Source organism: Pelodiscus sinensis, chromosome 10 (assembly GCF_049634645.1).
Source record: "Pelodiscus sinensis isolate JC-2024 chromosome 10, ASM4963464v1, whole genome shotgun sequence".
Classification (NCBI taxonomy): domain Eukaryota; kingdom Metazoa; phylum Chordata; order Testudines; family Trionychidae; genus Pelodiscus; species Pelodiscus sinensis.
The window spans coordinates 2019234-2046389 of NC_134720.1; the positions used below are offsets into that span (position 1 = coordinate 2019234).

Genomic DNA, 27156 nt, shown 5'->3' on the forward strand with positions numbered 1-27156 from the left:
ACTTTGAAAGTTAACCGATTTATATAGGATGGGTTGGTTGGGGGTGGGAGGTCCGATCCGCCCTGGACAGGCAGGAGTGGTCTCCTGGGCAACAGACAGGGGCTGTTTCATACCAGTGGGAGCTGCCCCTGTCTGTGGCATGTCAGGGATGGTGAGTTCTGCAGGGCTGGAGCAGCCCCCTGCCTGCACCCACTGTGCGGGGTGGAGAAAAGGAGAAGGAAAACAAACAATCGTAGTATAAGCTTTCGTGGGCAAAGACCCACTTCGTCAGATGCATGTGACGTGCATCTGACGAAGTGGGTCTTTGCCCACGAAAGCTTATGCTCCTACACTTCAGTTAGTCTATAAGGTGCCACAGGACTCCTCGTCGCTTTTGCAGATTCAGACTAACACGGCTACCCCTCTGATACTTGAAACAATCGTAGTGAACATCTGGAGGGTGCGGGAGGTGTGGGCTGTTGTTCATGGAGCGTTATTGTATTCACAGTTACTGAACATCAATATTACAGTAGCAGGGCGAAGCCTCAGGCTCATTGCACAGGGTGCTATAGACACTCGCAGCAAGCGGCTAGGCAAAATTTCCAAAGACATCTAAAGGAACAAATTCTGAAAGGCATTGAGGCACCAGAGGGGGAGGACAGATGCCCAATGGGATTTTCTAGTACACTTAGGGGCATCTCTAGGCATTAAACGCTGTGAACATCTGGCCCTTTGGTTCCTGAGTCGCCCTGATTTTCAGAGGTGCTTTGGACCCCAAAGCCAATGTGACCTTTCACACTAGTACTCAGGCTCCCAGATCACTTAGGTGCTTGTCAAGTCATCCACAATGGTATTTACACCCTTGCTTGCCTACTGATTTCATTCACTCCTGGAGAACCTTGGGAGAAGAGATGGATTCTGAGTGGTTCTCTCCTACCAAGTCACTCACAGACAGAAAAGGGCTGGGAGTCACTGACTCAGAGGAGATCCGTGTTGTGCACAATTGATTTAGTCCCAGGGCTGTCAGGGCTGGAAGAGTCACGTTGTTCTGCTAATGCCGTCATTCAGTCTTGATTTGTTGCCTATGGAACACTGCCTTCTGGGCCTTGAATAAGGACCTTGTACGTGGTGGGACAGTATGTTTTGAAGAGAATTTCCACTAAGGTGTTACTTCCTGCAACCACAGGCTTGTGTTCCCGGTTCATGTAGTTCCACAGATGCAGGGAATAGGAGTTGTTGAAGTTGAAGCTCTTCTCCCAGACTTCAAAGTACCGATTCCAAGCCGAGTAGGGGATGGGGTAGAAACGCTGAGGATGCAGGAAGGAAATGTTTTGACAGTTTATATCCTCTACGTTATGGAAATCGGTCAGGGTGCACAACGCTTTGAGCCTCCTTGTTAGTAAGCTGGGCCCTTGGTATCCCCAAATGTCTCCTTTGTAATTTTGAACAAAATCCTCCATGCAATCCCAGAGGAACCCATGATGGCGAGAAAAGCCAAAAATCGCACTTCCGGAGACCTGGGACGCCTCGGCCGCCACAAAGTTTTCCATTAAAATAGGCCTCATGGAGATGACATCGGTGTCCATGTAGATCCCACCGTATTTCCAGACGAGGGCAAGTCTGCTAGCGTCAGAGCTGACATGAAGCCAGTACCTTTCCTGGGCTGGATTTACCTGCAGAGGTGGACAGGGATCACAGAGATGCAATTGACTCCACTTCGAAACATCTCAACATCTGCTTTCGTTAGCTATGTCCTCTACAAAACTTTCAGCCGTGTCTGTCCTAACTGTAATCCCTTCCTCAAATAACGGCCGTTTTTCTTGCTCAGGTGTGACACACTGTTGGAAAAAGGCAGGAGCACATGTAGCTTTTGTTCAGTGTCTTTGTACAAGTGTCCCAGGCACAGGAAACCCCAAGGAAACACCCAAGAATTATAACATCTGAATCTTAGTAACATAAGAAGGGCCATACTAGGTCACACTAAGTATCTAGCCCAGGATCCTATTTTCAGACAGTGGCCACTGCCAGGTGCCCCAGAGGGAGTGAACAGAATGTAGGGACACTATTCCTGCCCATCAGATTCATCCTCTTTGCCCACAAAAGGTTATGCCCCAATAAATGTGTTTGTCTTTAAGGTGCCACAGGACTCCTCATCGGTTTTGCCAGTGCAGACTAAAATAGCCACCCCGCTGACACTATAGTTAGTAGTTCTGCAAATTCATATTTGAGTTCCTTCAGAACTCTGGGGTGAATGCCATCTGGTGTGGGGTGTCTTATTACAGGGTAATTTATCTGTTTGATCCGTTTATTTCGAGTGCTCCTTTAGCATCTGGATCGTTCAGTGGCCCCATCGGTGGGTTAGTTGGCTTCCTGCTTCTACTGTTCTTTTCGCTATTACTTTTAGAGACTTTGGCGAGCTGTTCTTCACATTCTTTTCGGCTTTTTAAAATTGTATTTTTACACTTGTCAGAGTTTATGCTCCGTTCCACTGTCTTCACTTGGATTTCACTTCCCTTTTGTTAAGTTTCTTTTATTTTGTTTTTATTTTATTTTTTTTGCCTCTCACTGTTTCTTTTACTTTATTGCTTGTCAAGATGTCAGTTTTGGCACTGGGCCTTTTCATTTCTGCTTCAGTTTTATGCAGTTCTCCTTCATTATTATTACCCTTCATTATCACTAACCCTTAACTGTAATTTCCCCCAAACAGCCCCCCATGTCAATTGGCACACGCAATGTCTGACCAAAAGCCCCTATGATTCCACTGAGAGATTCTCACTGACTTTGAGGGCTTTGGAAGGGGCCTCTGCTGGTAATCTCTGCAGAGGATAAAAAGTGAGAGAGAACTTCAGGCCTTATTGGGGGCAGGGCGGGCCGGTGTACCAATATTGCAGCCAGGTGCTTGCTCGTTCCCACGACTCCCTGCTTTCATTTACAAACAAACTAGAAGATTTTCCCGGCCTGGCTCAGGGCCTTAATTCAACTAATTCTTGTTTTTCTTCATTTAAATACTGGACCTGGGGAGGAGGGTTCAGGATGCTGGGGAGGGGAGGACTAACCCAGCGCTCTCTCACTGCAGGAGCTTGGTGCTAAGTGGGAAGCATCTCTCCATGGCTGCTCCAGCTCCAGCCAGTAAAACAGAGGGAAGGGCGCATGTCCCCAGCTGGGGCTGGTCCAGGTACATCTGCCCTTTGTACTCCCCAGCCAGAGTGGGGAATGCAGCCAACTGTGCACTTTCCCCTCACTCCCTGACAAAGGGGAACAGCTAGCAATGTCCCCCTCTGAATCGGGGGGGGGGGGGGAGGGACTATCTCCCTCTAAAGAACACCTGGGGGAAGGTCCAGAGATGGGGCAGTCCCCAATGGGGAGAAGGGAGCTCGCCCCCAGCATCTCCTTTCACCTGCCTTTTCTGTACAGTTTTGTGAGGAGCAATCCCATTCTAGGAACATCCCAATTTCCTGGCACAACTGAAGTCTTACCTTGTTTTTAAGTTATGAGAAGAGAAAGCTTCCTACCAACTTTAGTGATCCTAGCTCCTAACATTTAGGAGGATTCCAGCCTGTGTTTTCAAATAGGCCAAAGCAAGAACTCCAAGGGGAATGAACTCTCAAAATAACCCTTCTGAAAGGAGCTGGTAAAGACTAGAACACCCCACCCAAACTGACCTCTGCATTTCTCTCTTGCTTCTAAATCTTGTGCCCAGACATTTCTGTGACTCCCAGACATTCAACAAGCACTGAAATCATATTTCCCAAACAGCAAATCCTCACTTTACATTCATGATGCCTGAAATGTGTCAAAAACATTTGAATCGACCTCTTGCCTTTCTGGAAAGAGGGGGATTCACCACTTTGAGACAATATAAATACTGAAATGACGATGGAAATGCTCCATTTGCCATAACTCCTGCCCCCAGGAAATGGACAATGTCCGTAACAATTCCAATGAATATATAATGCATGGGAAAATGTCATGAAAAAGGGGCCCACACTCTGTACAGCAAAATGACAACGGCTTCAAAACTTCATTTCCCTCCACTTCTACTTTGAATCTTGTTCAAAAACATTTCCCCCTTCGTGTTTCCCCTCACCTTATGATACCATGGGAGCAGAGGTGTCTCCTGGAAAACAGTTTCCATCAGGAGAGGAAGAAGGAAGACATTCTCCATTGCAGATAGCAGAGCCAAGGCTGTGGAATTGGAACTTGAATCCCGCCATGTGTTATTTTTCAGCCCTTTCATGAAGAAAAGAACAGGTCTGTCAGGGTAGGCCCTGGCAGCAGATTCCACAGAACATGAAGCCAACGGTGGAATCTGCAAGCGGTATGTGGTCTCCACAAAGATGATGCCGCTGGTCTGGTTCACATCATCCTTTTGTGTCGCGAAGAGCTCAGGACTCGGCGTCCAAAAGAAGCTGTGGCCACGCGGCAGGAAACGTTTATAGACAAAGGCCAGGACAAAGACAAAAGTGAGTACGAGCCCTATTTTGATCCCCTTCAACATTCTTGCTTCTCTTTGGACAGACGAATCTTGACAAAAACAAACAATGTGTCAGTGAATCTTTCATTACCGCTGGGAGACAAGACAGGATTTCAAATGGTGTCATTGCTTTGGATAATTTCCAGGGTGGACACAAAGCAATGATTAAAAAAATATATTAAAAATCAGTTTTTTAATTTAAATCGTATTTTTTTGTTTTTTAAAATCATTGATAAAATACTAAATTTTGTGTTTTCAAAGTAACAGTTACAATTACATCTCATCACTAACATGCTGGACATACACTTACAACCTCATAAAACGGGAATGAACGGCTCTAATCTGCCCTGTTTAACTACCTGCTCTTCTTCTTGAGAGTTCTCGCCTTACAATTTCCGTTTCTCAGCAGACTGCGGGAACACATGCAAAGACACACAGGTTGGGCAGATTCACTTTGCAAAGCACCCTCTCTCTGCTGTTTCGTATAAATATGATTTGACGAGTAAATTCCCAAGCTGTTTGCTCTGTTGGGTGTTGATAGAAAAAAAGTTTTAGCTTCTGAAATCCCTATGGCTTGTTCAATTAGTGAACTACATTTAGAATCGCTCCTCCAACTACACAATGCAGAAAGCTGCAGTAAGAGAAATCTACAGTTGCCAGTTGCCACCGTATGTCGTTTTCATATGTTATATTACATAAGACAGACCCCTTATTTAAGATCATGATGGCTACAGACCACAATAGTGATGCCATGAGTCTATTCCTTGTTTTACTTCTGCAGAACTCAGCTCTCCAAAGGGAACCCCATTCTGTACTCGTTTTCTCAAGAAAGAGAAGAGCCGATGAATTCAATGGGTTTTACTCCAAAAATAATTCAGAGGGTGTTAGCTGGGTTAGTCTGTATTTACAAAAGCAAGGAGGAGTCCTGTGGCAATTTACGCTGTATCTACACAGCAGCATTATTGCAGAAAAGCTGATGTTCTGAAATAACTTAGTCTGTGTCTACACAACAAACAGCAAACAGTTATTTTGACATAATGTTGAAATAATGTCGAGCTGGAGGACATCTTACTCCAACTCCTGCAACCCTATCTTTACGAGGAGTAAGGGAAGTTGGAGGAAGAGTGCTCTAATTCGGACTTCCTGCTGTGTAGAGAGTGCCAAAATCCGAAATAAGCTATTGCAACTTAAGCTACGCAATTGATGTTACTCAAGTTGTGTGGCTGATTCTGACTTTAGCCTTGCTGTGTAGACGTGACCCTAGAGACCAACAGACTTCATAGGGCATAAGTGTCCATGGGTAAAATTCACTTCGTCAGATGAATCGGAGTGGAAGATTCAGAGGCGGAGGCTACCTATAAGGACAACAAAAGAGAGAAGTTACTTGCGTTAATCAAATCTGCATGGAAGTGATTCATTCACAGCAGTTGAAGTGGAGATGAGACTATCAAAAGAGGGGGAAATTGCCTTTGTAGTGCGTTAACCAGTTAAGATGCTTATTCAGTTTTAAGTTGATTGTGCTGAATTTGCAAATGAACGTTAGTTCAGCTTACACTTAAAAAACAAGAAATGGTCTGGTAGCACCTTAAAGATTAACAAAACATGTAAACGGTATCAGGAGCTTTCGTAGGTACAGCCCACTTCCTCAGATAACAGGAGTTTTGAGTTTAGGATGTGCAGAACCAAAATAAAGAGAAGAGAGGGGAGAGGAGGGAAGAAAAAAAATATTAGCTTCTTCTAACTATCCAGTCCTTAGGTGCTTATAGATTGCCAGTTCTGCCTACTTGATTTTCCCTTTGATAATTTTATACCCTCTGCTTCTTGTTTCCCGCTCCCTTCCTTTTTTCTCCTTCCCCCATCTTCCTTCTTCCCTATTTATTTTGGGTCTGCACATAGAATCATAGAACCATAGAGCTGGAAGAGACCTAAGAAGGTCATTAAGTCCAGCTCCCTGCTCTAGGCAGGACCAATTCCAACTAAATCAACCCGGCCAGGGCTTTGTCAAGCCGAGATTTAAACTCCTCTAGGGAAGGAGACTCCACTACTTCCCTAGCGAACCCATCTCAGTGCTTCACCACCCTCCTAGTGAAATAGTTTTTCCTAATATCCAACCTGGACCTCTCCCACCACAACTTGAGACCATTGCTCCTTGTTCTGCCATCGGTCACCACTGAGAACAGCCTCTCTCCATCCTCTTTGGAACCTCCCTTCAAGAAGTTGAAGGCTGTTCTCAAATCCCCCCTCACTCTTCACTTCTGCAGACTAAACAGACCCAACTCCCTCAGCCTCTCCTCATAGCTCATGTGCTCCAGCCACCTAATCATTTTGGTTGCCCTCCGCTAGACCCTCTCCAATGCGTCCACATCCTTTTTGTAGTGGGGGGTCCAGAACTGGACACAAGACTCCAGATGTGGCCTCACCAGAGCCGAATAAAGGGGAATAATGACATCTCTGGATCTGCTGGCAATGCTCCTCTTAATGCAAACTAATATGCCATTAGCCTTCTTGGATACAAGGGTGCACTGTTGACTCATATCCAGCTTCTCATCCACTGTAACCCCCAGGTCCTTTTCTGCAGAACTGCTACTTAGCTGGTTGGTCCCCAGCCTGTAACAATGCTTGGGATTCTTCCGTCCCAAGTGCAGGACTCTGCACTTGTCCTTGTTGAACCTCATCAGATTTCTTGTGGCCCAATCCTCCAATTTGTCTAAATCACTCTGGACCCTATGTCTGCCCTCAAGCATATCTACCTCTCCCCCCAGCTTAGTGTCATCCGCAAACTTGCTGAGGGTGCAATCCATCCCCTCATCCAGATCATTAATAAAGATATTGAGCAAAACTGGTCCTAGAACCGAACCTTGGGGCACTCTGCTAGAAACCGACCGCCATCCTGACATCCAGCCGTTGATCACTATCCGCTGGGCCCAGTCTTCTAGCCATCTCTCTATCCATCTTACTGTCCATTTATCTAATCCATATTCCCTTAACTTTCTGGCAAGAATATTGTGGGAGACCGTATCAAAAGCCTTGCTAAAGTCAAGGTATATCACATCCACATCCTAAACTCAAAACCCCAGTCATCTGAAGAAGTGGGCTGTGCCCACGCAAGTTCCTGATACCATCTACATGTTCTGTTTGTCTATAAAGTGCTACCAGGCCATTTGTTGTTTTCTAAGTTTATTCTGTTCAGACTCACTTGGCTGCCCCCTGAAGCTTTAGTTCAGCTGTCTCCCATTGAGAAAGGTTTTGAAATTGTTTTGTAGAAAGATGGCTACTTTCAAAGCCATTATTGACTGTCCAGGCAGGTTAAAATGTTCCTCTACAGGTTTAATAGTAATAGAGAGGTACAGGTATGTGTGTGTTCCCATTCTTGATGTCTGATTTGGGTCCATTAATCTTTTGGTGCAGAGACAGTCTGGTCTGGCCAATACTCATGGCAGAGGAGCATTGCTGGCACAGGATTGCACATATCACATTAGAGGATGTGCCAGTGGATGAGCCCCTGATGTTGGGGAACTGGCAATGGGCTTTGTTGCAGGAGTAGGTTCCTGGGTGAGTGTTGTGTGGCTGCTGAGAATTTTCCCTCCAATCTGAAGCAAATACCAGCAGCCATACATCACAGCACAGAAACACCCAGGGAACAGCTCTTTGCCACACATCCCAATGACAGCTCTATCCTCCTATCTATTGTAATAGAACGGGTTCTGGGGGCACTGCTGAGAGGGTCAAATCAGGGTGAATGCTGGAAATGGGGCTACTTACAGCCCAAGAGCGGGGGACCTCCACTAAAACGCGACTGAACCAGTCACAGAGCACTTCTGTTTGCCGCACTGAGAATCCCCTCAGACACTCCAGCTTTCCCTGTGTCTCAGCCAGCACCGCACCCTACATGGATGAGAGGTCATGAAAACCAATCGCACCAACTCCCAACAGGTTCTTCCAATGCCAAAGGACCAGCCCCGTTCCCAGGTCAATTTATACCTCAGAGCTTACCCAGAAGAGCACGCTGGGGGTATGTCTACACTTGCCAGGTAGTTCGGACTGGGGAGGCAAACGAAGCATACTGAAGTTGCTAATGAAGCGCAGGATTTAAATATCCCATGATTGATTAGCATATTTGCGTCCGGTTGTCATTTAAAAAAACCGGTAGCACGAATTACTGCGCCGCGTGTAGACACGGTTTTTCATTAAAAAACCCTTCCCTTGATTTAACTGTTACTTCTCATTGCATGAGGAGAAACAGTTAAATTTAGGGAACCTTTCCTAACGGAATACTGCGTCTACACGCGGCGTGGTAATTCGGGCTACTGACTTTTTAAAATGGCGACCGGCCACGAAAATGCTAATCAAGCGCAGGATATTTAAATCCTGCGCATCATTAGCAACTTTGGTATGCTTCATTTGCCTCCTTAGTCCGAACTAAGGGGCAAGTGGAGACATACCCTGGACAAGTTCTTTGTAATCTAACATCTAAAGGTTTATTAAAGAAAGAAGAGGCTGATGTTTACAGCAACATTCCTCAAATGTGTATTGGCAAAGGTTAAGTTTCATTGCCAGTCAAGTACTTTGATTCACTTAACTAGCCACCCTGTTACAATAGGCAGGTGAAGCCTGTTGATATCTCTCTGAAGCAAATACTTAGAATGTCAGAACATGGCCAATACTTATCACTCTAAATAGAAGACTCTGACATGCACATGAATAGTAGAAACACAACCAGCAAAGTATCAGCTTTCAATAGACACCTCCCTTGACCCACTTTGTACAAAACGTTGGGCAAACCTACAACGGCAGGTACAACAATATTCTGCATGTTCACACCGAGAAGCCAAGAATGTCACCCCACCACGGCCAGAGTGATGCCGGAAGGGATGCCAGTAGCATGGCTGCGTGTGTCACAGGGCTGTCCCACGCCTGGCTCTGTGTTGCTACAGGTTCTAATTCTGTATCAGAAATAGCAGCGTGTGACTGGAAAGGTTTGTGAAAACCATGTTTGTCTAAAACAGGGTTCATCATTGTAAGGTTCAATACGATCGTCATAATATCACTGAACTCTGTGACAAATGCAGGACAATAATTGCTCAGATCAACAGTGGATCTGATCTGCTTTTGTACCATGATTTCTATATATGATTTCTTAGGTGAGTCGGCCAAAAGCTAAAGTTAATTTCTCTCTACAAGCTCTGGCCAATGTCTGGAACCAAATAAACACCAAGTTAATGTAGATATTCATGTTCTCCATAGTGTAGCAATCCCGGCATTTAGCCATGAAAGCAAGATGGCGGCGTGCCTCATTTTCCCTGCTCATATAGCACGTTAAGTGTGGAATGCCCTCTCTCATGTGAGAAGCTCCAACACAAGTTACAGGCACCAACAACTGGGAAAAATCAGTATTACTAGATCTCTTACCGTACGGTGTGGCATTATGTACCACTCTGAACATGTCCCAGGGTTTTTCCAAAAGATCATGCGCATTGGGCAGGTTTACAGTTCTGGGTAGCAGCAGCACATTGGTTACAAAAGTGGAAACCAGCAACAAGAACAAATCCATTGCAAGCGCACATGTACCGTTCTTTTTGTCATCCTTGGCTCAATACCATTGGCGGGTGAGCATTTTAGGGTTAACCTGTGGGACAGCTGTGTTATTCTCAGCTATGGTGAGCTGAGAGGCCCCTTCCACACACAAAGCACTGGAGAGAAATTCTGCCTTCCCAGCCGAGCTGCTTCTGCTCCACACAGACCAACCCTTGAAGACAGTCTTTCCTCTGTCCCTGGCTCCAGCTGGTCTCCACACACCGGGGTTTATCCCACAAAGCTATTTGCAACAAATCGAGTTCTTCCTGGGCAGGTTTCTCTTCCACAAGCTTTACTAGGCCTCCGTCCAGCAGTACGACAAACTTGATCTTGTCCCTTAGTCACGGCTTCAGCCGGACTGGAATCTGCTGCACAGAAACATCGTCCTGATCTCTGAGTTACTCCTGTCCTTGAATGAATTCCAGCCTCGCCTCTGAGCCTGAGACAGGCCTTCAGCAACCTCCTGCCAGACACACAGCTCTCTCCCCCAGGCAGACACTGAGAGAAACTCTCCACTTGGTCACAGTAAAATTGGCTAGACACAGACAACTGCCCGGAGTCAATTCCCCCCGACCCTCCTTCCCAAATCTCCCTGGTAGTCACAGGGGACAGCAGAGTTGCATTCAGACTCCTCTGGGGGCTGGGTTATGACATCATCCGGATTGCACATTTCTGCCATGTCATCATCAAAGCACAGAGCAACACAGTGACACACGACTCCCAAGCGGATACCGTCTCTGCCGCTCTTCCCATTTCCCCCTTGATCTGGAGTTTAGTCTGGCAACTCCCTGCTCAGCTTCGCTGAGTCTCTCCTCTGCTGCTGGTCGCTCCATTCGCCTGGCCTGGACTTCTTTCTCTCTTTCAGCAGCTCCTCTCTCCAGCTCAGGGCTCCTTTACTTCTCCCTTACATGAATCTCGGCAAATATTTCTTCCTAATCGAGCTCCGCTTTTTTCAAAACCTCCTGCGCTCTGAGATTTCTTCTACAGCATCTCTGTCCATTAGCAAAGATTGCAGTTCGCTCTTAGCGGCTTTCTTTCTGGAAGTGATTCCTTTCTCTGAGCATGGGTCCCTCAGGTCTTTTATTCTAAGATCCTCATTTCATTGCTGACTCATGGCAACTGTTCTTTTGTTATGCTTATAACACGCGGGGCGGAGGACTTTATGGGGCAAAAGGCAACATGCCCTGTTTATTGAGAATACCACGGCAAAGCAGTTAGCATATGCTTACACACACACAAACATACAGACACACACACGCACACTGTCCCACCAGTTGATGTTATATTTACCAGTCCGTGGTCCACGGCCAACCGGATTGATCACAGATGGAGGAGCGGGGGCTCTGGCAGTCCAGATCGATGCTCCCTTCTTTGGCAGGATGTACCCCAAAGTTTCATACCAAAGATGAGAGTAAACTTTAAAGAAATCAGGTTACATACGTACGCCAGTTGCAAAGTTCCTGGTGCAGGCTTATAGCCGAGGTGGAAAGTCTGCTGTCTCATAAGTCTCTGGAATACATCCTGTGCTAGGAGGGGGCATCAGTCCTTCCAGGCCCAATTCATGGCAAAACTGCTTCTGACCTGATGAGCTGGAGTGACGACAAATGGAGGAAACTCTGGGCCCCTTTTTATACCCTTGCCCAGCTGGAGGGAATTCCATTGTTCTCCTTGTGTGCAGGAACTTCCAAAATGCAGTTTTTCACATGACTAAGTCACCTGTCCGGGTCCTTTTTTGGCAAGCAGCTAAGGCGTACATGCTTGAATGCAGGTTCACAGCAAAATTCTTCAGATGTGTATTGGCAACACTTATGGTTCATTGTCCGTCAAGTACTTCGATTCACTAGACTAGCCACCCTGTTACAATAGGCAGGTGATGCCGGTTGATCTCTCTCAGGAGCAAATACTTGGAATGTCAGAAAATTGCCAATGCTTATCACTCTAAAAGTAACAATCAGACATGCGCACAAATAGTATGAAGAGAATCAGCAGCTTTCAATAGATGCCTTACTTACCAATTTGTACAGAATTTGGGGCTAACATACAACAGTGGGCACAATCATATTCTGCATGGTCACATCAGAACTCCAGTAAGGTCACACTATCCCTGCTATGTACCCCATTGCCATCTCTGGCCAAAGAAGAAACACCATTGCAGGACTAACCACATAAGCCACAGTATTACAGACTCATCCACCTGCACATCCTCTCATGTGCTGTCTGCAATGGATAATGGCCAAACCAGACAGTCTCTCCCCTCAAAGATAACTGGACCCAGATCAGAGAACCCACCCCACCAGTCTACTTTCAGGGTGACCTTATCCTGCATTTCTGCTGCTGGAGCTGGCTCTAGTTCTGTCAGTTTTCTCCCAGGGCGAGGATGGGACTAAAACCCACCCGCCAGCAAGCTTTAGGTGAACACCCTAGCTGCTAAGCCACACGGGAACCTACCTCTGTGATGTAAAAACTGTAACAGAGCATTTTAACCAGCCTGGACAGTCAGTTATGGATTTGAAAGAAGCCTCTTTCTGCAAAAGAATTTTACAACCCTATGACAAAGGGAGACAGCTCCATTCAAATTCCTTTGTAAATTCAATACTATCCACTTAGCACTGAGTAAAGATCTTACAGCCTATATTGGAACAGGATACCATACTCAAAGAGGCTCTGGGAGACAGACCCATAGTCTCCTATAGACAACCACCTAACCTCAAGATGATTCTTACCAACCACCACAGGACATACCACACTAATACCAACCCTGGTACCTTCCCTTGCAACAAACCCCGTTGCCAGCTTTGTCCACATATTCATTCTGCTGATACCATTATTGGACCTAACCAAGTGAGTTATAAGATCAAGAACACATATTCCTGCGCATCCAGAAATATAATCTACGCTATCATGTGCCGAAAGTGTCCGTCTGCTATGTACATTGGACAAACATCTCAGACACTTCGCCAAAGGATTAATGCCCACAAAACAGATATCAGACAAGATCACAAAGAGAAAACAGTTTCTTGCCATTTTAACCAGAAAGGACACTCTCTTTGGGTATGTCTACACTACCCCGCTAGTTCGAACTAGCGGGGTAATGTATGCATACCGCACTTGCTAATGAAGCCCGGGATTTGAATTTCCCGGGCTTCATTAGCATAAGCGGGGAGCCGCCATTTTTAAATCCCCGCTGCTTCGAACCCCGTGTAGCGCGGCTACACGGGGCTCGAACTAGGTAGTTCGGACTAGGGTCCTATTCCGAACTACCGGTACTCCTCGTGAAACGAGGTGTACCGGTAGTTCGGAATAGGCACCCTAGTCCGAACTACCTAGTTCGAGCCCCGTGTAGCCGCGCTACACGGGGTTCGAAGCAGCGGGGATTTAAAAATGGCGGCTCCCCGCTTATGCTAATGAAGCCCGGGAAATTCAAATCCCGGGCTTCATTAGCAAGTGCGGTATGCATACATTACCCTCCTAGTTCGAACTAGGAGGGTAGTGTAGACATACCCTCAATGACTTAACCACCTGCATTCTGCTACAAAGACCTTTTACATCTGCACTTGAAAGGGAATCCTCTGAACTGTCATTCATGTTAAAATTCGACACTTTCCAACAAGGACTTAACAAACATTTGAACTATCTCACCCATTACCAAGATAGTTCCCCCAATTATCACCTCTAATACCATTAACTCACAAACATCCCACTCTCCCTACCTCTAATATCATCAATTCACAGACACTTACCTTCCTTCCTTCCCCCCCCCCCCCCGCATCCCCCTCCTGTTCTGCAATGTGATTTGTCCTTTTCATATTTGTTCATTTTTTTAAATTGTATCCTTTGGTATATATGGTTGTGACTACTTTCTTCCACTATTTGATCTGAGGAAGTGGGTCTGGCCCACGGAAGCTCATCATCTAATAAACCATCTTGTTAGTCTTTAAAGTGCTACATTGTCCTGCATTTTGCCTTAACTGGTTAGTGCACTACAAAGGCAGTTTCCCCTCTCTTGATAGCCACATCTCATCAACTGCTGTGAATGAACCTCTTCCACCCTGAGATGATTAGCTTCATTAACACAAGTCACTTCTTTCCTTTGTTGTCCTTATATATCCCCCTCCCTCTGTAACTTCCACTCCAGTTCACCTGATGAAGTGGGTTTTCCCCCATGAAAGCTTATGCCCTAATAAAGCTGTCTCTTAGCTGCCACTGGACTCATTAGTGTACCAAAATTAAGTGCACTTTAAGCACAGTCAGTCTGAGCTGATTTTTTGGGTAACGTGATTTAAATCAATTTTTTTTGGAGATTTAAATCCTTGATTGAAATCAATACACCGTGATTATTTGTTATTCGATTGACCGCACATTGCAAAATGGGGGAAACAAAAGTTAAAACAAATCACAGAACTGAGTTGGAATTAATCTTTCTGACTCTGGCAGCAGTTTAGGGAAAAGGCTTGTCAACTGTCCGCTGGTTGAAGCCTTGGAGTTTCCAGTTCTGAAACCAGAGGTATTTTCTGCTCAACTTAACGGCAATGAAAAGGGCCGCAGATCATAACAGGGAGGAGAAACTGCCTGGAGAAACTGGAGCAGCAGGCTGCGTGCAAGCAAAGGACTCTACTGAGCTAAGGTGCTGTGTATTTGGAAAAGAGAAGGAAAAAGACCCAGAAAAAAGAACAACTGGCTGTCTTGTCTGGGGGACTCCATACGAGGGAGCCAAAGAGACAACAGTCGCTCGCACCTTTCAGGAAGTGGTTCATGTATTTTTCTATGTAGATTCTCACTGCAGAGCATTGGTAAAATTAGAACGAACATCATCTACTTGACTGTGCAGTCCCTGTGGGAGCAGAGTTATTATCCATTTGTCCTCTGTTTTCTCTTGGCTGCATAAAATGAAAAATAAACGCATAGGCTAAACTCACCCTTAGTGCACAACCTCAGTGGATCAGAAGTTGCTGCATGAAGGAGTCAGAATTTGGCCCCATGTCTGGACTGAGCAGTGTTCTAGGTGTGCTCCCTCTGCGTGGCTCACTTGATTGCATGTTTCTAGTGCATCTCCATTATTGACAGTTCTGCCAATGCTCAGGAGCCTGCCAGAGCTTCGTGAACAGCAGTCTGTGCCAAAGAGTCCACTTGTGTTATCTTAAGGGTAAGGCTGTAAGAGAGAAAGCGAGACCTGCCTGGACTCCATTCCAGTGTCTGGCAAGAGGGCAATTGTTTGGCAATTGCGGATTTGAGGTGTCTGAAGGGGAAAATCTGCAGTAACCATCTATAATACTCACTAAGCCTGTGGATAAACTGAGTACATTGCACTTCTACAGCAAGGAGCTACACCTGCATTGGTTTATCTGGTAATGTGTCTTATTAATGAATTAATCAGATCAGAATACAAAGTACCAAGTACTGCACATTGATTATCAGAGATAGAAGGACATAACAAGCTGGGGAAGAGTCAGCATGACTTTATTTAAAGGGAAATCCTGTCACACCAATCTATTAGAATTCTTTGAAGGGGATCAACCACCATGTGGACCAGAATGACCTGGTAGTGATAGGGTACTTAGATTTTAAGAAAGCCTCTGACAAGATCCCTCACCAAAGGCTCTTAAGCGCAGTGAGCTGTCATGGGATAAAAGGGAAGGGCTTCTTCTGGATTGGTACCTGGTCAAAAGATAGGAAACAAAAGGTAGGAATAAATGGTCTGTTTTCAGAGTGGGGAGAAGAAAATATCAGGATCCACCTTAAGAATTGGTACTGAGACTGATGCTGTTTTACACACTCATAAGAGATCGGGAAGAACATGGCACATTGTGTTGTACCAAAGTTTTCAGATAATAGAAAATTAAGCTGCTGTCCCTGAGTGTTTGGCTGGCATGTGACTCCCAAGAGAAAAATGATCTTCTCTGGCTTGCAGGGTTAGCCCAAATAAGAACAGTTTTAGGGTGAGGTTACAGTAAGCCTGAGTGTGTGTTAGAACTTCCTGTGCGGGTTTTGTTATTTTAAATTTGTAATTCACTTTGCTCTGCCTGTTTTCACTTGCAACCACTTCAATCCTATTGTTTGTGCTTAATAAAACCACTTTTATTTTCCATCGAGCCCAGTGGAAATACGTGTTGCCTTGGAGAGCAATCGGCGCTTCATTTCCATATTCACATCCGAGCACTTTTTCGAAAAAGGGTTTTTCAAAAGTAAAAGTGCAGTTTAGATGTGGCTCTTTCAAAACAAACCCCTTTTTCGAAAGAACCCCTACTCGTTTTTTCAGGAGTACAGGTTCTTTTGAAAAAGGGGTTGCTGGACTGCACTTTCACTTTAGAAAAACCCTTTTTCGAAAAAGCGCTCGAACACGAATATGCAAAAGAAACACGGGATATTTAAATCTGCGCTTCATTTGCACTTTAGTCGTGTCCTGGATGTTTTCAGAGACCTATCCACAGTCACCATGAGATCGCTCTCTTGAGTGGTCACAGTTAATTTAGTCCCCTCGTTTTATACGTATAGTTGGGATGATGTTCTCCAATGGGCATTACTCTGCATTTATCAACATTCAAATTCATCTGCCATTTTGTTGACCAATCACCTCATTTTGTGAGATCCTTTTGAAGCTCTTCACAGTGCGCTCCATTTTCCTTTCGGAGAAAGGAAGTGTTCGCCCTTGGGGCTGCAGAGAAAAGCTTGAAATCAAGTGCAAGAGAACTCGGAGGGTGAGGAACCAGAAAGCAAAGAAAGCAGAACCAACATTTTTTATGATTTAAAAAAAAAAAAAACCTCTTGATTTTGAAGTCAATCGTGTAATTTTGGGGAGTGACTGCTCTTTGTAGCTCTCTGGGCTGCCGTTGTATTGTTCGTGGGGAAGGGTAGGGCCGGTAGCTGCTGGCTGTGGCTTGCAGCAGGTGCTAGAGGCTGTTGGGTTGGAGTGATGTGAGAATTAAGCTAAAAGGATGGAGCTGTTAAAACACAAGTGCTCTTGTTTCACTGCAGAGAACAGGAATTACCTGCCGGGCAGGAGATGCAAACATGGATTTCCCGGCTCATGTCATGTACCGATGGGGAGAGGCCAGAAAGGAGGCGGCTGGAACAACTATGAAGCCCTGATCCCCACAAACATTTATACCAGATTCCTCTCGCGGTGTTCATGTGCCTGCCACCCCTTTTTGGTGACTCTTGACGTTTCTTGATGGAGATTTCAGGTCCAGGGAGGGGAGGGCTGACAGGGTATGTGACAGGCACACACTGCTCCCTGGCTGTCTCCAGCTGGCAGGTAGTCCCTGGAGGCTTTCCCTAGCTCCAGCCTACACCGGGGACAGGGCTGTGGGGACGTGGGCTAATGAACCAGGGCGCTGTGACTGGTTCCCTGAGTGTCTCCTGTCTGCCACACGGAGCAGAGAGCAGCCTTTCCTCAGGGAGTGCAGGCCTCGTTTAACCACAGCACCAGTGTCAGTGCAAATACCCGCATTGATGTGGCCGCCGGAGCATCACACCACGCTCAGGGCCGGCAGGGGTGGGGCACACTTCAGCCAGCGCTGGAGGCAGGGGGGGTGCCGCTATCCCAAGTGGTGGTGGGGGCCAGCTGTGTTGGCCCCTCCCCTTCTGTCTGAGGCCCCACCACTTCCTGGAGCATGGAGCTGGCTGCTCCCCCCCACAAACACACACCTTGCCTAGGCTCCCAGCGAGGCTCTCGGCTCCCCTGCTTTTGAATCCGGCATATGTCATCCCTGCGCCCTGAAAGAAAACCTACAGAACTCACCAGCCGTGCCCCTCAGTCCTGGCTACTCCCTGGGCAGGGCAGAGGCCAATCAGCACTAGGCCTTGGCTTCAGAACTCCCACTGCTGATGGAAACACGTTGGCTGCATCACTGGGTCCCGTTTTACCTCAGACCAAAGGCTTCCATGGGACTCGTCACGATGGGGGCAGTTTACACGGCCTGGCTCCCCGGGCGCTCGTCTCACTAGACACATGCTCTGGCCCTTGGGCAGACTATTGTGTGCGCCAGTGCATGAGTGGGGCTTGGGGAGCCATTACTGGAAGGGCCGGGCCAGGAGAGAGAGTTCATGGAGATTCTCAAGCAGGCCTCACAGAGGGACTGGATGTAAATACACAGAGTGTGTCTAGTGAGACCAACACCTGGGGAGCCAGACCATGTAAACTGCCCCCATTGTGACGAGTCCCGTGGAAGCAGGGGAGGATGGGAGGTGGGGGCTGGCTGGCTGGCTGTGTGCTGAGGCAGGGGCGAACTGGCCCGATGGGCCATCCGCTGAAGGGCTGGCTGGTGGCGGATACGCAGGGCGCCGGTGCGCCACAGCCTGAGCATGGCACCAGCACTTTAAATTCCCCGGCACTGGCCGGGGCACTGTGTGGGGCCGAGGGAGAGCATGCGTGGTGTTCTTAAATGCCACGGAACAGCTGAGAGGGAAGAAGCCCGGGCATCTTCCCTCTCAGCTGGTTTGAGCTCCGCAAGTGGACACTGCCGCTGGGGAAAGAAGAGAGGCAGGTCTGGGGCTGGGGGAGTGATCGGGGGGAGGGAGCGCTGAGTGCTCAGCCTGTGTGGGAGGCTTGGACTGGGGATCCAGGAGGGGCAAGCACCCGCACCCCCCCCCAGTACTGAGGAGTGGGGGAGGGAATAAGGCTGTCTCCGTCTTGTTGTCAATTTGTGTTGGGGGGGTGGTTGTTTTGGGGGTGAGGGAAGCTCTGGGTCCATAAATCCCCAGCTCCTGCAGTCCTGTTACTAAATGATGCTCTCCGTTTTCTTCAAACATTCCTAAGCTTCATGGTTAAAGAGAAATCTTCAAGAGGAGACATTATGCATGTTGGGATTACAGATTTATGAGCATATCTGGATCTTTAAGAGGTAATTTCGGGGGTGGGAGTGGAGGGGGGAGAGGTTACAAAATAAAAGGAAAATGGACATGCTTTATTTAAATGATAGAATTCTTCAAAAATGAAGGGGAAAAGGAAGTTTGTATTAATATCAGAAGGAAAGTGATTAAAACATCAGATATCGTTTTTTGGTGGACAATATTTGCAAGTTTTCTGTCTTTTGCTAGAATAAAAAGGGGTGGGGGTCCAGGAGTGAGGGCAGGGGGCTCAGGGCAGGGGTTGAAGGGTGCTGCAGCAAAGGCAGGAGGTAGGGGGAGAGGGCACAGGGTTTGGTGCGGGGCGTTAGGGCAGGAGTATAAGGTTGCGGGGCTGGAGTCAGAGCAGAGATATGGGGGACTCTTGGTAAGGGGTAGGGGTTAAGATGTGTGGGCAGGGGGCTGGAAGGTTTGTGGGGGCAGCTCAGGGCAGAAGGTGATAGAGTGAGGGCAGGAAGGGTGGATTCAGGGCACAGGGTCTGATTGGGGGGGCTCAGGGTTGGAAGGTGGGGGAGCAGGAGTCAGGGCAGGAGGTAGAGGATGCAGAACTCAGAGGAGGGATCTGGAAAAGATTACGGGGCTTACGAGGGTGACAATGCTGTACTGACGACTCCTCCCGGGGGGACAGAGTTTCGCTTTCCTGTCAGCGGCTCCTCTGAGAGGGGAGGGGGGCCTGCATGGGCTGGGCCTTGCCTCAAGTTTGTCTGGGGCGAGCAGGGCTCCATGGGCCAACCCTGGCCTTCAGCTGGCCCCCATCTTGCAGCTGGTAAAGGAGGGCAGAGTTCTTCATGTGCATTTATGAGAGTCTATAGGTATCAAAGGCCTGATTTTCAGTGGAGCTTTGGAACCCAAAGCCAATGTGACTTTTCTCAATAGGACACAGACTCCTAGATCTCTTAGGTGCTTTGGGAAACGTCCCCTAAAGGACAAGACATACTTATCAAGTCATCCCCAATGGTATTTACACTCTTGCTTCCCTACTAAATTTACTAGGTCCTCAGGAATCTGGGGAGAAGAGGTGAATTCTGAGAGGTTCTGTCCTACAAAGTCACCTGAAGAGAGAAAAAGGCTGAGAGTCACTGCCTTAGGAGATCCGTATTGTGCACAATTTATTTAAGTACCAGGACCATGAGGGCTGGAAGAGTCACCTTGTTCTGCTAGATGCCGTCATAGAATCATAGAATAATAGGACTGGAAGGGACCTCGAGAGGTCATCGAGTCCAGCCCCCCGCCCTCAAGGCAGGACCAAGCTCCGTCTACACCATCCCTGACAGATGTCTATCTAAACTGTTCTTAAATATCTCCAGAGAGGGAGATTCCACCACCTCCCTTGGCAATTTATTCCAATATTTGACCACCCTGACAGTTAGGAATTCTTTCCTAATGTCCAATCTAAACCTCCCCTGCTGCACTTTAAGCCCATTACTCCTTGTCCTGTCCTCAGAAACCAAGAGGAACAAATTTTCTCTTTCCTCCTTGTGACACCCTTTTAGATATTTGAAAACCACTATAATGTCCCCCCTTAATCTTCTTTTTTCCAAACTAAACAAGCCCAGTTCATGAAGCCTGGCTTCATAGGTCATGTTCTCTAAACCTTTAATCATTCTTGTCGCTCTTCTCTGTACCCTTTCCAATTTCTCCACATCTTTCTTGAAATGTGGCGCCCAGAACTGGACACAGTACTCCAGCAGAGGCCTAACTAGTGCAGAGTAGAGCGGCAGAATGACTTCACGAGTTTTGCTTACAACACACCCGTTGATACAACCTAGAATCATATTTGCTTTTTTTGCAACAGCATCACACTGTTGACTCATATTCAACTTGTGGTCCACTATGATCCCTAGATCCCTTTCCGCCATGCTCCTTCCTAGACAGTCGCTTCCCATCTTGTATGTATGGAACTGATTGTTCCTTCCTAAGTGGAGCACTTTGCATTTCTCTTTATTAAACCTCATCCTGTTTACCTCTGACCACTTCTCTAACTTGCTAAGGTCATTTTGAATTATGTCCATATCCTCCAAAGAAGTTGCAACCCCACCCAGTTTGGTATCATCTGCAAACTTAATAAGCGTACTCTCTATCCCAATATCTACATCATTGATGAAGATATTGAACAGTACGGGTCCCAAAACAGACCCTTGAGGAACTCCACTTGTTATCCCTTTCCAGCAGGATTTAGAACCGTTAACAACAACTCTCTGACTACGGTTATCCAGCCAATTATGCACCCACCTTATCGTGGCCCTATCTAAGTTATATTTGCCTAGTTTATCAATAAGAATATCATGCGAGACCGTATCAAATGCCTTACTAACGTCTAGGTATATGACATCCACCGCTTCTCCCTTATCCACAAGGCTCGTTATCCTATCAAAGAAAGCTATCAGATTAGTTTGGCATGACTTGTTCTTCACAAACCCATGCTGGCTATTCCCTATCACTTTATTATCTTCCAAGTGTTTGCATATGATTTCCTTAATTACCTGCTCCATTATCTTCCCTGGGACAGACGTCTGTAGTTTCCTGGGCTGTTCTTATTCCCCTTTTTATAGATGGGCACAATATTTGCCCTTTTCCAGTCTTCTGGAATCTCCCCTGTCTGCCATGATTTTTCAAAAATCGTAGCTAAAGGCTCAGATACCTCCTCTACCAGCTCCTTGAGTAGCCTGGGATGCATTTCGTCAGGACCTGGTGACTTGCTGACATCTAACTTTCCTAAGTGATTTTTAACTTGTTCTGTGTGTATCCTATCTTCTAAACTTACCCTCTCTCTGCTTGTATTCACTACGTTAGGCACACCTCCATACTTCTCGGTGAAGACCGAAACAAAGAAGTCATTGAGCATCTCTGCCATTTCCAAGTTTCCTGTTACTGCTTCTCCCTCCTCACTAAGCAGTGGGCCTACCCTGTCCTTGGTCTTCCTCTTGCTTTTAATGTATTTATGAAAGGTCTTCTTGTTTCCCTTTATGCCTGTAGCTAGTTTGATCTCATTTTGTGCCTTTGCCTTTCTAATCTTGCCCCTGCATTCCCGTGTTGCTTGCCTATATTCATCCTTTGTTAGTTGTCCTAGTTTCCATTTTTTATATGACTCCTTTTTTATTTTGAGATCATGCAAGATCTCCTTGTTAAGCCAAGCTGGTCTTTTGCCATATTTTCTATCTTTCCTACACAGCTGAATTGTTTGCTTTTGGGCCCTTAACAATGTCCCTTTGAAATACTTCCAACTCTCCTCAGTTGTTTTTCCCATGGGACCTTACCTACAAGTTCCCATGTCTTGCTTCCCATGGGACCTTACCTACAAGTTCTCTGAGCTTATCAAAATCTGCCTTCCTGAAATCCATTACTTCAATTGTGCTGGTCTCCCTTCTACCTTTCCTTAAGATCATGAACTCTATTACTTCATGATCACTGTCCCCCATACTGTCTTCCACTTTCAAGTTTTCAACTAGTTCCTCCCTATTTGTTAAAACCAAATCCAGAACAGCTTCTCCTCTGGTAGCTTTTTCAACCTTCTGAAACAGAAAGTTGTCTCCATTGCAGTCCAGAAACTTATTGGATAGCCTGTGCCCCGCTGTGTTAGCTTCCCAACATATGTCTCGATAGTTGTTCAGTCTTGTTTTGTTACCTATGGACCACTGCCTCTGGGCCTTGAATAAGGACTTTGTACGTGGTGGGACAGTATGTTTTGAAGAGTTTTTCCACTAAGGTGTTATTTCCTGCAACCACAGGCTTGTGTTCTCAGTTCATGTAGTTCCACAGATGCAGAGAATAGGAGTTGCTGAAGTCGAAGCTTTTCTCCTAGACTTGGAAGTACCGATTCCTTTCTCCGCAGGCAATAGGGTCGTAACGCTGAGGATGTAAGTAGGAAATGTTCTGACCGTTTATATCCTCCACTTTATGGAAATTGGTTACAGGGCACAATGCCTTGAGCCTCCTTGTCAATAAGCTGGGACCTTGGTGGCCCCAAATGTCTCCTCTGTAGTTTTGAACAAAATCCCCCATGCAATCCCATATGAACTTGTGATGGCGAGAAAAGCCAAAAATTGCATTGCCGGCTAACTGGAAATCCTCAGCTATCAGGAAGTCTTCTAGTGAAATAGGCCTGATGGAGATGACATCAGTGTCCATGTAGATCCCACCATTTTTCCAGATGAGTGAAAGTCTCATACCGTCGGCGCTGATGTGCCTCCAGTACCTTTCCTGCGCTGGATTTACCTGAAGAGTTGGAAAAGGATCTTGGAGATGCAATTGATACCACTTCGAAATATCTCAACACCTGCTTCTGTTAGCTATGTCCTGTAGAAAACTCTCAGCAGTGTCTGTTCTAACTGTAATCCCTTCCTCAATTAATGGACGTATTTCTTGTTCGGGTGTGACACAGTGCTGGAAAAAGGCAAGAACAGATGTAGCTTTCGTTCGGTGTTATTGTACGAGTGTGTCCAAGGCACAATTGGTTAGAAACATCCAACCAATACAAAATACTGAGAATCTGAATCATAATAACATAAGAAAGATCTTAGTGGGTAACACTCGGTATCTAGCTCAGTATCCTGTCAGAGAGTATTAGTCAGAGAGTGACTAATGCCAGGTGCTCCACAGGGAGTGAACAGAACGCTGAACCGTCAAGTGATCCCTCCCCTGTCACCCATTCCCAGCTTCTGGTCGACAGAATGTAGGGACACTATTCCTGCCCCTACTGGCCAATAGCCATTGATGAACTTAATTTCCATGATTTTATCTAGTTCCTTTTTGAACCCTGTTATAGTCCTGGCCTTCACAACATCCTCTGGCCAAAAACACAGGTTGACTATGCCCTGTGTGAAGAAATACTTTCTTTTTTGTTTCAACCTGCTGCCTGTTTTCATTTGGTGACCCCTTCTTGTGTAATAAGGAGTAAATATCACTTCCTTACTGCTACTTAATGTTACTGACCTCAATCATATCTCCTCCCCAAGATGAGAAGTCCCAGTTTCTTCTCACGCACAATCTGTTCCCTACCCATTATTGTTTCTGTTGCACTTTTCTGAACATTTTCCAATTCCAGTATATCTTTTGTGGGATGAGGCAACCACACCGGCATGCCATATTCAGGATGTGGGCACAGCATGGATTTATGTATTTTCTATCTTTCTATCTATCACTTTCCTAATTAATCCCAAGATTATGTTTGCTTTTTTGACTGCTGCTGCACACTGAGCAGACGTTGTCAGAGGACTATCCACAATAACTCCAAGATCTCGTTCCTGAGTGGTAAGAGCTAATTTTGCTCCCATGATTTTACTTGTATAGTTTGAGATTAAGTTTTGCAAGGTGGTTTACTTTGCATTTCCCAACATTAAATTTCATCTGCCATTTTGTTGCTCAGTCACCCAGGTTTGATAGACCCTTTTGGAGCTCTTCACCATTTTCCTGGAGCTTAACGATCTTGAGCAGTCTTCTATCATCTGCTGACTTTGCCACCTCACTGTTGGCCCTGGTTTTTCAGATCAGTTATGACTTGTTTGAATAGGATGGATCCCAGAACAGACTTTTGGGGGACACCGATATTTACCTCTCTCTATTCTGAAAACTGACCACTTATTCCTACCTATTAAATCCTATCTTTTAACCAGTTACCAGTCCGTGAGAAGACCTTCCCTTTTACCCCATGACCGCTAACTTTGCATAAGAGCTTTTGGTAAGGGACCTTGTCAAAGGCTTTCTGAAAATCTAAGTACACTATATCCACTGGATCACCCTCGTTCACATGATTGTTTGCCCACAGAAAGTATTCTAGTAGATTGGTGAGGCATTTCCCTTTACAAAAACTATGTTGACTCGTCCCCAATTAATTATGTTCGTCTACATGTCTGGAAATATGGTCCTTCACTATAATTTCCACCAGACAGCCGGGTACTGAAGTCAGGTTTATTGGCCTGAAATTGCTGGGACCATCTCTGGAGCCCTTTCTAAAAACTGGTGTCACATTAGCTATCCTCCAAAAATTGAATTAAAGGATAGGTTGCAAAGTACAGTGAAGAGTCCTGTGGCACCTTAAACACTAAGGCTACGTCTACACTGGCATCCTTTTCCGGAAAAGGGATGCTAATGTGACAAGTTGGCATTGCAAATCCGCGGGGATTTAAATATCCCCCGCGGCATTTGCATTTACATGGCTGCCGCTTTTTTCCGGCTTAGGGATAAGCACCAGTCTAGACGCGATTCTCCAGAAAATAAGCCCTTTTCCGGAGGATTTCTTATTCCTACTTTTAAGAAATCCTCCGGAAAAGGGCTTATTTTCCGGAGAATCGCATCTAGACTGGCGCTTTTCTCCGGTTTATTCCCAAGCCGGAAAAAAGCAGCAGCCATGTAAATGCAAATGCCGCGGGGATATTTAAATCCCCTGCGGATTTGCAATTCCGAAGTGTCTAATCTGCATCCCTTTTCCGGAAAAGGGGTGCAGTGTAGACACAGCCTAACAGTTAAACACTAACACGGCATAGGCTTTTGTGGGCAAAGACCCACTTCGTCATGGATCGTCTTATGCCCAAATGTATTTGTTCATCTTTAAGGTGCCACAGCACTCCTCCTTGTTTTTGAAAATGCAGACTAACACGGACACCCCACTGGCACTAAAGTTAGTAGTTCTGCGTCTGCATAGCTGAGTTGCTTCAGAACTCTTGGGTGAATGCCATCTGCTGTCAGTGTCTTATTACAGTTTAACTTGACTGTTTTATGCAGTTCCCCTTCATCCTTGTTACCCTTCATTATCATGAATCATTAGCTCTTGCTTCCCCAAACAGCCCCCCATCTCAAATAACACAGTCACTGTCGAACCCAAAGCCCGTGTGAATCCACTGAGAGATTCTCATTGAATTCGAGAGCTTTGGAATGGGCCCCTCCTGGCAATCTTTGCAGAGCATAAAAAGCGAGAGAATTCAGGTCTCAGGTGATAGGGGGCAGGGAGGGCGGGTGTAGCAATAGTACACCCAGCTGCTGATTTAATCTCCAGATTCTCAGATTTCATTTACAAACAAACTTAACGATTTACCCAGCCTTGCTCGGGGCCTTAACTTGATTCATTTTTGTTGTTCCTCCTTGAAATCATTGCTTCGGGATGGAGAGGAGGGGTTCAGGATGCAGGCTGCCCCAGGGAGGGAGGACTACCCCAGCCCTCTCTCACAGTAGCAGCTTGGGACCAGGTGAGAAGTGTCTCTCCATGGCCGATTCAGTTTCCGCGGGCACAACTGGGGGACGGGCTCATGTCCAATGGCTGGGGCAGGTCCACAGTCATCTGTACTTTGTACTCCCCAGACAGAGTGAGGAATGCAGCCAACTGTGCACTTCCCCCTCGCTCCCTGACAAAGGGGAACAGCCAGCAATGTCCCCCTATGAATTGGGAGGGAAGGAGCTTCAGCTCCCTGCCTTTCTTAAAGAGCGCCTGATGGGTGGGAGACACAGGGCGGGGAAAGTTCCCAACAGGGATGGGGAGCTCGCCCCCTGGCAGCTCCTTGCACATCCTTGGTGATTCTCTTTTCTATGTGGTTTCCTGAGACACAATCCCATTCCAGGCACATCCTGTATTCCTAGCACAACCACACCCTGACCTTCCTTTAAGTTATGAGAAGAGAAAGCTTTCTACCAACTTTAGCGATCCTAGCTCTTAACGTTAAAGAGGATGCCAGCCTGTGTTTTCAAACAGGCCAAAATAAGAACTCAAAGGGGAGTGAACTCTCAAAACAACCCTTCTGAGAGGAGCGGGTAAAGATTGGAACTCACTGCCTAAATTGACCTCTCAGTTTCTCTCTTGCTTCTAAATCTTGTGCCCAGACATTTTCGTGACTGTCAGACACCTTCACCAAGCAAGAGAGTCGTGATTCCCCAACTATAAATCCTCAATTTACATTCATGCTCACTGAAATTTTTCAGATTCAACATTTGTATCACCCTCTGGCCTTTTTAGAAAGGCTACCAGTCCTGTGTGGGTAGACACCCCATGACAGTCGGAAGACAGGGCTGTGGGCTACACAGTCTGCTCTAGAATGTCTGTTCTTATTTTCTTAAACTGCATCAGAATTCTCCGGAGAGGACCCTGGAAGCTCTGGCCTATGAGTGCAAATTCAGCCTCTGCCAGGTTATTTATTTTAAAGTACAGTTAGTGAACAAAGAATGTTGAAATGAAATTCGCTGTCCAGGAAACATCTCGTTCACTGTCCCGGGATTTTTTAAAACCTTCTTTAACACTAACTTTGAAATAAATTGGGAAAGGAAAAGTTGTTCTGCATCCCAGCCTGTTGTTTCAATCA

The 27156-nt window shown here is 46.3% G+C and overlaps 1 protein-coding gene, 1 long non-coding RNA gene and 1 pseudogene across 9 annotated transcripts in view; 1 reads left to right on the forward strand and 2 right to left on the reverse strand.

Annotated features, from left to right (window-relative positions):
• LOC142830723 (uncharacterized) overlaps positions 1 to 27156 on the forward strand; it is a 74201-nt gene that overhangs the window by 40124 nt on the left and 6921 nt on the right. The window lies entirely within an intron of this gene.
• On the reverse strand, positions 311 to 11662 carry LOC106732919 (alpha-1,4-N-acetylglucosaminyltransferase-like). Of its 7 annotated transcripts, none has more exons than XM_075937289.1 (5): positions 9863 to 10907; positions 5688 to 5808; positions 4764 to 4863; positions 4067 to 4503; positions 311 to 1652 (listed from the first exon to the last, which is right to left on the reverse strand). In XM_075937289.1, exons 4-5 carry the CDS (start codon positions 4475 to 4477, stop codon positions 1062 to 1064), a joined length of 1002 nt encoding a protein of 333 aa, XP_075793404.1. In that variant the 5' UTR covers positions 4478 to 4503; positions 4764 to 4863; positions 5688 to 5808; positions 9863 to 10907; the 3' UTR covers positions 311 to 1061. The 7 variants fall into 7 exon arrangements, with proteins under 7 accessions (XP_075793404.1, XP_075793403.1, XP_075793402.1 ...); XM_075937288.1 differs by having other exon boundaries at positions 312 to 1652; positions 4813 to 4863; XM_075937287.1 differs by lacking the exon at positions 9863 to 10907 and adding an exon at positions 11318 to 11662 and having other exon boundaries at positions 312 to 1652; positions 4067 to 4977.
• LOC102459919 (alpha-1,4-N-acetylglucosaminyltransferase-like) lies at positions 22443 to 23812 on the reverse strand (annotated as a pseudogene).

Coding starts and splice junctions, on each gene's coding strand:
- LOC106732919 (XM_075937289.1), bottom strand. CDS start 4,477: ATGTTGAAGGGGATCAAAATAGGGCTCGTACTCACTTTTGTCTTTGTC. Junction 1,653..4,066: donor TGCTCCCATGGTATCATAAG/GTGAGGGGAAAC, acceptor CCACCTCTGCAG/GTAAATCCAGCCCAGGAAAG.